The sequence below is a fragment of the Castanea sativa genome, chromosome 1, assembly GCF_040712315.1.
Source record: "Castanea sativa cultivar Marrone di Chiusa Pesio chromosome 1, ASM4071231v1".
NCBI lineage: Eukaryota > Viridiplantae > Streptophyta > Magnoliopsida > Fagales > Fagaceae > Castanea > Castanea sativa.
Window position 1 is genome coordinate 37,451,970 of NC_134013.1, and position 12,465 is coordinate 37,464,434.

The 12,465-nt window shown below is 37.5% G+C and overlaps 3 protein-coding genes across 3 annotated transcripts; all 3 read left to right on the forward strand.

Annotated features, from left to right (window-relative positions):
- Positions 1–7,201: 7,201 nt before the first annotated feature.
- On the forward strand, positions 7,202–7,993 carry LOC142626099 (uncharacterized). Its single transcript, XM_075799884.1, has one exon. The coding sequence runs from the start codon at positions 7,202–7,204 to the stop codon at positions 7,991–7,993; it is 792 nt and encodes a 263-aa protein (XP_075655999.1).
- Positions 7,994–8,006: 13 nt separating this feature from the next.
- LOC142626106 (uncharacterized) lies at positions 8,007–8,348 on the forward strand. The gene has a single exon (XM_075799895.1). The coding sequence runs from the start codon at positions 8,007–8,009 to the stop codon at positions 8,346–8,348; it is 342 nt and encodes a 113-aa protein (XP_075656010.1).
- A 1,517-nt stretch (positions 8,349–9,865) lies between these two features.
- Positions 9,866–10,585, forward strand: LOC142626115 (uncharacterized). Its single transcript, XM_075799906.1, has 2 exons — positions 9,866–10,285; positions 10,472–10,585. The coding sequence occupies exons 1-2, from the start codon at positions 9,866–9,868 to the stop codon at positions 10,583–10,585; spliced, it is 534 nt and encodes a 177-aa protein (XP_075656021.1).
- Positions 10,586–12,465: the final 1,880 nt, after the last annotated feature.

Here is a 12,465-nt window from a genome sequence, read left to right on the forward strand (position 1 = left end):
TACAAGCAATAGGCCTTTGTTATGTTTCTATCAGTGGCCAATACTATAGTTGTTGTTATTCTATAAATATGAATTACAACTAATAGGCCTTTTGTTTCTCCTAGTGCGAATTGGGACTTTATTTGTGCTTTGATGCTTCTTGTGAATCAAATAAAGCTATTAATTATGGGGGTTATTAGACACATTTCTTTATCGGATATCCTTCCAACCTTAGAGTCTAAAAATCCGAACTTTTTTAATTATGTAATTTGATATTCTTTTTTTATACAAGATAGAATTCTACTCTAGCCTCATGTAAGTGTATATGTGTATGAAACTTCCTCTTGGAGACTTGAACCCCCACCCTTGCCCTCCACACCCCACAAGTACTTATACTTGTGGAGTGACCATCGCGCCAAAGGTGCGCTATGATTGTAATTTGATATGCTAAAACCATTTGTAACTGCCCATTGTACTGAGTTGAATTAATTTGAAATTAGCCAGGATTGGTTCTTTCTTTACAGCTACGTATGCATATTGGTTTTTGTCAGGTTAGCAACTTTGGTCATAATCATCTAGGGATGATGGTTTAGGAACCTAGGCTTGTTTTGTATTAGTAGACCATACATAACTGCTGGTGGTTATGTTTTGTGAAAGAAAATTTTGGATTGTTGTTGTTGTTGGATTGATTTTTCTTTCTTAACCGCTACCTCACTTTGATTGCCACATTTAGAACTTATCATTGGATCTTTTTGCAGTTAGACCATTTATAAATAATTGTTTAAGCAAATTCATGATTATCTTTCAGCTTTTTTAACATGAAAGTTTCTTCTTGTAGCTGAGAATCAATTTTTTTCTTAGTTCGATACATTGAATTATAGAGATTATGTAGCATGAGCTCTAAACTGATGTCCTAGTGATTATTTGGTTTTTCAGCCGATGTCTTTTGTAATTCTTCATTTCAACTCCTAATGACCATCATTTTGCTTTATTTTCCTTTTCTCAAGGCTTCCCCCATACCCACATTATATTTTTGTGATTCATGAAAGATACCAATATGTCAGTGAAGACTAGCATGTAAGCATTTGACACTTGCTGAATGCTGGTATATATGATACACACATACCTGCGTTCCTGTTTGTGTAAATTATTGGTTTCAATGGTTACTAGTTACTAGGAATAAACAAGTAATTACAACTTATTAAAAAAAAAACCCGGAAAGAACCAAAAAAGGAGAAAAGAAAAGCAATATTAACAAGATCTGAGTGAGAGCCCCGGTATTCTCAATCCTCCATGACGGCTTGACTGGTTGAAGCCTTACCTAAAATTGGTTTTTTTTTCTTTTTTCTTTTTTTTTTTGAGAATCCTACCTAAAATTGGTTGAAGAGTCTTTAAAATCAAGTCGAGGATTATAATATGAACAATGGAAGCATTCTTTGTGGTGTCCTATGTTTGTGGTTTGAATCTCATCTCTTCTTTGCTCCGCCATCTATTTATAAAAATAAAATAAAAATCACTCTCATAGGTAGCAAATTTTCTTTTTTGAGAAATAAGACCATCATATCATTAAATCAACATAAACTTTTTTCAAACAGTACAAGACTAATAGCATCACTATAGATGTCTTCTAACCAAATTTGAGGAGTACGAGAGAACTTTGCCAGTTTGGCCAATTTATCTTGCACACAGTTTTCGATCCGTTTCACATGCGAGAACAAAAAAGATCTATGGTTTGAAGCTAAGAAGTAAGAATCATCAATAATGCGTCCAAAGGGACCAATTGATAAAACTTTTTTACGGTGGATGACGGTCTCAAAATCTTAAATCTCCCTCAAAAACTACTACCTAGAGCCCAATCTCTAGAGCAAATGAAATCACTCATCTACTTGCTCCCAAGTTAATTTGTGATTAAAAAATGCAGTAACCCCTATTACGATGAACTAGTCGTAGACCCATGTAATGCATGAAAATATACAATTATTAATGTGGTATAACGTATAATTTATTTTATAAACGTAGATATTATTTCTAAAATTATTTTTCATCTCTCCATCTCTACAAAAATATCATTCTATTATTTTGAGTTTTTTTTTTTTTTTTGAAAAACTTATGTGCATTTGATTGATATTATTCCTTTTTTTTTTTTTGAGATAAAAGATAAAAATACTATTCTTTTTTTCAAGTGATCTAATTATTCAAACTTTTGTATAGCAAGTTATGATTTCTTTTCTACAACTAAAATTTTTAAGTTCCAAAATTAACTATTTGAATTTCTCATTCTCTTAAGAAGATTATCATAATAACCAAATTTCATCACAAATTTATAATTGATATTACTCAAATAATTTATAGAGACATTCAAATACTTAATCATCTCACTTTTAAAATATCTAAAAATTAGCTCAAACCAAAACTATAAGAGGGATAGAGATTACATGTGATAGATAATTCAAAAAACATACCCCCAAAGTGTATCATCTTAAAGTAAAGACAAAAAAAAATATCAACCTAAAATCACTATCTCAATAACCGGCCGATTTGACTGGTTCAACCGGGAACCGGAAGCCAGTTCGGTCCGGTAAAAACCCCCCCCAAAACTGAGAAAAACCAGTCAAAAAGCGGAACTAGAAATTTATAAAAAAAAAAAAAACTATTCAATGTCCGGTTCGGTTTTAAAAATCATGCCTAAAATAGAGTTGCAAGAAAGAATTAATGAGAGAGAGAGAGAACAATCACCTTTTTTGGAAGGGAATGTGAGACAAATAACAACATTATATAAAAGAAGATGAGTAGAAGAATATTTAAAAGAAAATGTATTGTTATAAACACCAAATTATCCAAGTCATGCTATGTGATAGAATAACATTAAATCATTCTATAATTTCAGTGGATAGCATGTAACAAATAAAGAAAATAAAATTAAAAAGGTAAAAAATTAAAATATAACTAAGTCATAACAACCTATAGTAGTGTTAAACATAAAAATTCATCAATCTAAAGAATTAAACATATATACCAAAAGAAAGAATATATATATATATAGACACACATGTATGTATGTATGTATGCAAGGACACGTTTTGCACCTAAGCCCACAAATGGGAAGCGGATAGGCCCAAAGAGCCCAATACAATGAATTTCTAGAGAGTGGACTAAAAATGTAGGTTTTAATGAGTTTTGTTAGCAATAACGTTCGGCTAAATCACAATAGGAGGAAGCTGGAACAATTTGAATAGTGATAAACTGTCCTCGGTCTTAAGCCAAGGAGGTTGGTTCTTATATATCACTCTCTTAAGGACAAATTACAAATGTTGTTCTTGAGTCTATAATATTTTTTTTTCTCTCCCTCCTTTTTCTCGATCCCTTTTCTCCCGAACCTTCTTCTATCTTATACTTCCTTCTTCCTCTCATTTCCGCTTTCCACATCTTTGTCTAGACTACTCATGCTGATACTTGTCCCATCAGCAACTTCCTGAAGTCTTTAGGTAATAACTGTAAGGCTGAAAATCACTGTTCAGATATCACTTCCTCATTAATGCGACTAGAGATTTAGATACAGAACATTCAATGCGGTGGTAGCAGCTTTCTCTTAGATATTTCATAACTTTTCCTGCTCTTTATGCCCCCATGAAACATATCTTCATCAACAAGACCTCCTAGAAGATCATTCTGGATAATATGACATACCATCTGATCCTTACTTCACTTAGCCGAGGAGACACCCCTCCTCGGATTACCTCCCTTAGTTTCTTCTATCACAATTTGCTTGTGGATCTCTAGGTCTGACATCTTCATCGCTATTAATCTGTCCTCGGATAAGTGAACAACCTCAAACAAAGCCCATGGCCCAAAATGCATTTAGAGCCTTTTATGCCTACAATATGTATGTATGTATATATGATAAGGATACTTTTTGATTGATCGACATGGGGTGCTGAACTTACCACATCCGATCGTCAGCCTTCCACCAAAACCAATCCTAAGGGGATGACCAACCCCATGGGTCGTCAGGTTAGGTTTGGTGATGATCCAACCCCCAATCCCGACGACCCATCACCTTAGGGTTTCTTATGGAACTTGCGTGGGCTCCACTTATATGTCCTTACATGGAAATGACTTGCACATCATGACCAAAAATCCTACCGCACAATTAGATCTCCTATATATGGGAAGGTGATCCCTAATATCTTGAGATTCTTCTCTTGATAAGGAAATTCTCCCCGTATCAAGGGATTCAGGTCAGCTCTCCACTACTATATAAACCACAAACTCTAACCTTCTTGAGGTACGTGAATTCTCCTTATCTCTTACACTCTTGAGTTTTTGAAGATTTTGCAATCATTGACTTAACCTTCTGGGAGTCTTTGGCGGGCACCACATTAGTACTCTCTATTTGGTTCTTCTCTTTTATTCTTTAGGTACACCTATTGGCAAGTGCATGGATGATCAACAATATATATATATATATATATATATATATATATATATATATATATATATATATAGAGAGAGAGAGAGAGAGAGAGAGAGAGAGAGAGAGAGAGAGAGAGTATTCACCTTTTTGTGTGAGCAAAATATGGATTGAATGGAAGAAAAAAAATTATAGTAAAAAAAATAGGGAAAAGAAGAATCAAAATAAATGGAAGTTGAAGGGAATAGGGATAAAAATTGTAAGGTCAAGATATAGAGTAGTGGAGATATAAAGGTAAAAGTAAGTAAATGTTGGAGAAGTTATAATTATAAAGTGGCAAACTAATAAGGAGAAAGATAATTAAAAAGGAGAGTCTTTTTGTGTGAGCAAAATATGGATTGAATGATAGTGAAAATAACAAATTTTATAGTAAAAAGAAAATGAGGAGAAGAAAAGTCAAAATAAAAGAAAAATGAAGAGATGGAGAAATTGTAAGGTTAAGGTATACAGTAATGGGGAGATAAAAAAGTAAAAGTTAATAAATGTTGGAGAATGTGTAATTGTAAAGTGACAAATTAATAAGGAGAAAAATAATTAAAAAGTAGAGAGAAAATATTGAAAATAGGTCGATGATGAGGTGTTGATGTGACTCAACATGAGAGTAGTAACATTAAACTCTACGTTTCAACTTTTTGTTTTAGATTTAATATAGATGAAAATTATTAACCATTAAAAATAAAAATAGAAGACACGTGCGTGCTTAGAGCTTAGTATTGTACATAAAAGGATTTTCCTCTTTGAACTAGACTTTTATGTGATTCAGATATACCCATAAACCTTAAATTTAAGAGGGGAAAGCCTTGAGAACAATCTGGTAAAAATATATCTCCAACTCCACTTAAAATACCTACAAAATAAGACACTCTCCTACTAAGTCATGTCTTCAAAACAAACTTATCCAAAAAAATTTAAAAAAATTATGACACTAGACCAAAAAAATAAAGAATAAAAACTCATCACATGTTCAAAGCGCGTATAATAAGGCTAGTATCATCTATAATAGGATTCTCTTATTTGGATTGAAATTTTACGTGGTTCAAAAATATCTTTAGACCCTACGTTTAACCAAGACAACTTGGAGACAACCTGGTAAAAATATATCTCCAGCTCCACTTAAAATGCCTAGAAAATAGAACACTTGTGGGGACAAAAGGCCTAAGATACGTTTTTGGGCCATTGGCTTGAGCCGATGACGTTTGCTTGTCTGAAGACAGGTTAATGGTAATAATGATATCAAACTTACATGCTCGAAAGCAAATGTGGCGGGTGAGATGAATGTAGATAATTCAGGAAGACTACCTCATCGGCTGAGTACAGTGAGGATCAAGTGGTACGTCATGTTAACTAGAATGATATTTTAAAAGGTCTTGGGGATGAAGATATGTTTAAAAGGGGCACAGAGAGCAAGAGGGTTAAAGAAAAGATCTTGGAGAAAGCTGCTACCACCGCATTGAATGTTCTGTACCTAAGTCTTTGGCCGCATTTATGAGGAAGTGATACTTGAACAGTAATTTTCAACCTTACAGCTATTACCTAGGGACTTCCAAAAGAGGCGAATGAGACAAGTATCAAGGGAAGCAATCTGAATCTAGGGGAAGGGAGAAGGGACTATAAGAGAGAAGGAGGTCTTGTAAAAGAAAGGAGGGATTTTTGTAAAGAATCTTTAAAGTAAGAAGAAATATAAACACTTGGTTCTCGGCTTGAGTCCGAGCATAAACTTCATCTTGTAAACTTCTTCATTTATATTGTTTTGTGATCTCGGGTCATTGTCATTACCGTTGAAGCTCATTAGAATCAAGATTTCAAGCCCACTCTCTATAAATTTATTGTATGAGGTTCTTTGGGCCTACGTCCTCCTCCTTGTTGGGTCAGGGCTCAAATTGACACCTTACGATTGGCGCCGTCTATGTGAAGTTTTGGATTTTTAGTGAGTCTAAAGTCTATTTATGGCAAATTCAGGTCCACACCAAGTGGAGTCTAGGGGGTCTCAGCATCAAGATGATGTTCACACTATTGAACAAGGTGGAGATCGGGAGGGAAGTGTACATACTACACATATGAGCAGGAGCCAGTCCTGAGGTGGAAGCAGAATCTCCCATGAAGAGAGGGCCAGGGCCATGCAAGTGAAAATTAACTGTTTGAAGAGAAAGTTACGTCATGAACGATGGAGGCGGATTCAATCCATCTTTGACTCTTCTTTTGGTGAGAATGAGAATGAAAGGGATAGCTATAGGCGAAGGTTGAGAACTGCCCCTAGTGAGTCTTACTCTTATGAAGATAATGGCCACCATAATTACAGGAATAGGAATTCATCCACCAGGGGTTTAGGAACTAATGCTATGGGTAGGGCACTAAATCAAATCTCTAAATCTCCCTTCACACGTAAGATTGAAGGGGGAAAGCTTCCTCAGTGTTTCACTCAACCAACATTCACCATGTATAATGGTCGAACTGACCCTGTGGAACACATAAGCCATTTCAACCAAAGAATGGTTGTACACTCCAAGAATGAACCATTGATATGCAAGGTTTTCCCCTCCAGCTTGGGGCTAGTTGCGATGAGATGGTTTGATGGCCTGGGATCAAGGTCCATTAATTCCTTTAAGGAACTCATTCAGGCATTTAAATCTCACTTCATTACATAAAGTAAAGTCCCACGGCCTCTAGATTCTTTATTATCCATGGCCATGCAAGAGGGTGAAACCTTAAAAACATACACAAATAGATATTAGGAGATGTTCAATGAGATAGATGGGGACTTTGATGATGTGGCCATCAGAACTTTCAAAAATCAGCTCACCCGCCAAGCATGGTTTGAGGAAGTCATTAATTGGGAAACCGGTTAGTAGTGTGCGCCAGCTTATGGACCGGATTGATAAATATAAGTGGGTTGAAGAGGACCAACAGTTAGGTAAAGGAGAGAAGGTGGTCTCTCAAGATAAGAGGGACTTCAAGTCAGACAAATACAATGATAATCGTCCTCAACGAGACTTCACCAAGCAGATTGGGGCTGGTATTGTTCCACGGGCCGTAAACACAGTATTTCGAGAGCCAGTTCATCAGATTCTAGAGAAAATCAAGAATGAACCATACTTCAAATGGTCTAACAAGATGAACGGAGACCCCACAAGACATAATCAGAACCTTTATTGTCAGTACCACCAGGAGCGCGAACATACCACAGAGAATTGCAGAAATTTGTGGTATCATTTGGAGCAATTGGTTAAGGAGGGAAGGTTGCAACAGTTCCTATATAGGCCTAATGGGCAAGTCAGTCACATAGGTTCAGGTACTCAAGGGAACATCTCTTCGAGGCCTCCGTTGGGCACCATTAATGTCATCTTTGCAACTCCTGGAAGGGCAGATTTATGTCCCTCCCGGGTAATGACTGTAGCTCGACCACTATTCGAGAACTCTAATTGTGGGCCGAAGAGAGCAAAGGTTGCACTGCAGTTGGCATTGAGTTTCTCGGAGAAGGATAAGTTTGGAACTATACAGCCACATAATGATGCTCTAGTGGTCACACTCAGGATAGGGGTATGACATAAGGCGTGTTATGGTGGATCAAGGCAGTGGGGTGGAAATTATGTATCCCGACTTGTATAGAGGCTTAGGGTTAAAACCATATGATTTGACTAGTTATGATTCACCTCTAGTAGGTTTCGATGGAAAGATGGTTATACCAATAGGACAACTCAAGTTGCCGGTACAAACAGGGTCAAAAGTTGTAGAGGTCAACTTCATAGTGATGGATGCATATTCTCCATACACGGCCATCGTGGAGAGACCATGGCTTCATGCCATGGGGGCTGTCCCTTCCACTTTGCATTTGAAGGTGAAATATCTATCTAAGGACCGAGTTGAAGAGCTGATCGGAAGCCAATCTACAGTGAGGTAGTGTATGGTGGCTGCAGTTACACATCAGTCTGGATTTAGGTCATCGGCATCAGATGATCATGATTTGTAGCAATTAAAGGAGCCAAGTTTATCAAGGGATTTATCGGTGGAAGCAGAGTATGAAGCCTTGGAGCGAGTTGCTATAGGTGATGATAAAGAAAAATATTTTTAGATAGGCACCCAGCTACCTCCTAGGATAAGGAGGAATTGGTGAAGTTCCTTAAGGGAAACCTTGATGTCTTTGCTTAGAATGCTTATGAGGCCCCAGGGGTCGATCTGAGCTTCATTTTTCATCATTTGAATGTCAACCCCGCTATGATACCAAGTAAGCAGCTGCCTCGGCGATCGTCTAAAGAGCATTTTGATGTTGTCAAAGAAGAAGTAGTTAAGCTCAAGAAAGTAGGAGCTATTAAGGAGGTATTCTATCCTGATTGGTTGGCCAATACGGTGGTAGTTAAGAAGAAAAATCGCAAATGGCGGGTATGTGTGGATTTTACTGATTTGAATAAGGCGTGTCCCAAGGATCCTTTCCCCATGCCTCGTATTGATCAGTTGGTGGTTGCCATGGCTGGGCATCCTCGAATGAGTTTCCTAGACGCTTTTCAAGGTTATCACCAAATACCTTTGGTTTTGGATGATCAAGAGAAAACAACCTTTGTTACTCCTACTGGGAAATTATCATTATAAGGTAATGTCTTTTGGTTTGAAAAATGCAAGGGCTACTTATCAAAGGATGATGACTAGGATATTCGAATCTCAGTTGGGGAAGAGTATTGAAGTTTATATGGATAACATGGTAGTAAAGAGTAAAATGGTGTCTGGGCATGTTAGAAATCTTGAAAATGTCTTCAAGACACAGAGGAAGTATAAGTTGCATCTAAACGCTTCCAAATGCTCTTTTGGTATTGGGTCTGGTAAATTTATGGGTTTCATGGTTACACATCGTGGAATCGAAGTTAATCCTGATTAGATTAAGGCTATTAACAGTTTGCAACCACCTCGTAATCCTAAGGAAGTTCAGAGATTGACAGGAATGATGGATGCTTTAAATCGGTTTATTTCTTGATCTGCGGATAGATGTAGGCCTTTCTTCTAACTGCTGAATAGGTGGAAAGAATTTGAGTGGACTGAGGAATGTGTTTTGGCTTTTCAACAGCTCAAAGAGTATCTTTCTCGGCCACCTATTATGTCTAAGCTAGAGGTAGATGAGGTACTGTTTGCTTATGTCGTTGTAGTTTCCCATGCTGTTAGCTTGGTGCTGATAAGAGTCGACAATGGTGTTCAGAGGCTGGTCTATTACGTAAGTAAATCATTGCATGAAACTGAGATTCGCTACTTATCGCTAAAGAAAGCCATTTTGGCAGTGGTGCATACCACACAGAAGCTTCCCCATTACTTCCAATCTCACACAATTGTGGTTCTAACCCAACTCCCACTCAGATCTCTACTTCAGAGCACTGATTATACGAGAAGGATTGCCAAGTGGGGAATAATCCTAGGGCTTTAGATATAAAGTACATGCCGCACACCTCTATAAAGGGTCAGGTCCTTGCTGATTTGGTGGCTGAGTTTACTGAGCCATCATTAGAAGAACATACGAAGAGGTTGGCCATGGATGAAAAATCAGTTGACATGATCTCCCTGAAGGAATCTTTATCATGGAAGGTGTACGTAGATGGGGCAGCAAATCAAAGAGGATCTGGAATGGGGCTGATTATAATATCTCCAAATAAGATCGTCATTGAAAAGTCTTTAAGAATGAGTTTTTCAGCTATGAATAATGAAGCCGAGTATGAAGCTCTGCTAATAGGGATGAATATGGTTCTGAAAATGGGAGGGAAGAATGTAGAGATGTTCTCGAACTCAAGGTTGATTGTAGGCCCAGTGGAAGGGGAGCTAGAAGCTAGAGACTCGAGAATGCAGGAAGATTTAAGTCAGGTTAGAAAATTGCAATCAAATTTTGAATCTTTCACTTTGGTGCAAATTTCCAGAAACAAGAACACACATGCCGACTCTCTAGCCACCTTGGCAACGTCCTCAGCACAGAGTTTACCTTGAGTTATTTTAGTGGAAGACTTGTATACGCCTACTAAGATAAATGTAAACATAGTTCGAGTTCATCAGATTAAAGTGGGACCCAGTTGGATGGATCCTGTGATGCTGTTTCTTAAAGAGAATGTCTTACCTGAAGAAAAATCTGAGGCCAACAAGGTACGTAGGAAGGTTCCTTGGTTTTGATTATCCGAGAACCAAAAGTTGTACAAGCGCCCTTTTTCTATACTATATATGTTGTGCATGCACCCTAAAGCAACGGAGTTGCTGCTAGAAGGCATGAGGGGATTTGTGAAAGTCATACAAGAGGAAGATCCTTGTCTCATAGAGCCCTCACTCAAGAATATTAGTGGCCTAATATGCAGAAGGAAGCACTGGAGTATGTAAAAAAGTGTGATCAATGTCAAAGGTTTGCTCCCAATATTCATCAACCAAGGGGAGTTCTCAATCCTTTATCCAGTCCTTGGCCTTTTACTCAATGGGGCTTAGATATTGTAGGACCTTTCCCCAAGGTAGCCAGGAATAAGAGATTTCTGCTGGTTGGCACGGATTACTTTACTAAATGGGTTAAGGCCGAGCCATTATCAAATATCAGAGATCTGGACGCAAGAAGATTTTTCTGGAAGAATATTTTCACTCGGTTTAGGATTCCTCATTCCCTTATCTCTGATAATGGTGTTTAGTTTGATAGCAAGGCCTTTAGAAGATATTGTTGTGATCTTGGCATTACAAATAGATATTTCACTCCGACTTATCCGCTAGGGAATGGATAGGCCGAGGCTGTTAACAAGGTAACTATTAATGGGCTTAAGAAGAGGTTGGATGATGCTAAGGGGAGATGGGTAGAGGATTTGCCTCATGTCCTTTGGACTTATAAGACTACACCCCGCAGGTCCACAGGAGAAACTCCTTTTTTGATAACTTATGATGCCGAGGCGGTAATTCCTCTCGATATAGGTTTCCCAACGCTGAGGTCGAGTTCCTTTGGTCCGAGAGATAATAATAGATTGTTAGAAAAGAGTTTGGACCCAGCTGAAAAACAAAGGAAAAATTCTATGGTTCAACTAGCATACTACCAGCACAAGCTTAAACAAGGTTATGACTCGAACGTTAAGCTAAGACCACTAGCGCCAGGGGACTTGGTGTTAAGGAAAGTTTTAGGTACGGCAAAAAATCCAGCTTAGGGAAAATTAGGGCCAAACTAGGAAGGGTCATATCGCATCACCTCAATAGCTGGAATATGAGCTTTTTATCTGGAAGATTTGGATGAAAGGGTTGTACCCCGTCCTTGGAATGTAAATAACCTGCGAAGGTACTACTATTAATGAAGTGTTTTTCAGTTCTAAATATAATCTACTATTTTATGTGTTACATTCGTTGTCTCTCTAAAGATTCAAACAGAACCTTGGCTATGCCTGGCTCCTCAAACCACATACCTTGGAGAAATTGATATCTTTCATTATCTTTGAAGATTCAAACAAAACCTTGGCTATGTCTGGCTCCTCAGACCACATACCTTAGGGAAATTGATATCTTTCATTATGTCTAAGATTCAAACAGAACATTGGCCATGCCTAGATCCTCGGACCACATGCCTTGGGAAAATTGATATGTTTCATTATCTTTAAGATTCAAACAAAACCTTGGCTATGTCTGGCTCCTCAGACCACATACCTTGGAGAATTTGATATATTTCATTATGTCTAAGATTCAAACAAAACTTTGGTTGTGCTTGGCTCCTCAGACCACATACCTTGGGGAAATTGATATCTTTCATTATATCTAAGATTCAAACAGAACCTTGGCTATGCTTAACTCTTGGAACCACATGCCTTGGAAAAATTGATATATTTCATTATCTCTAAGATTCAAACAGAATATTGGCTATGTCTAGCTCCTCGAAACACATACCTTGGAGAAATTGATATATTTCATTATCTCTAAGATTCAAACAGATGCCTGGCTCCTCAGACCACATGCCTTAGAAAAATTGATATATTTCATTATCTCCATGAATTAAACAGAACATTGGCTATGCCTGGACTCTCAGACCACATACCTTGGAA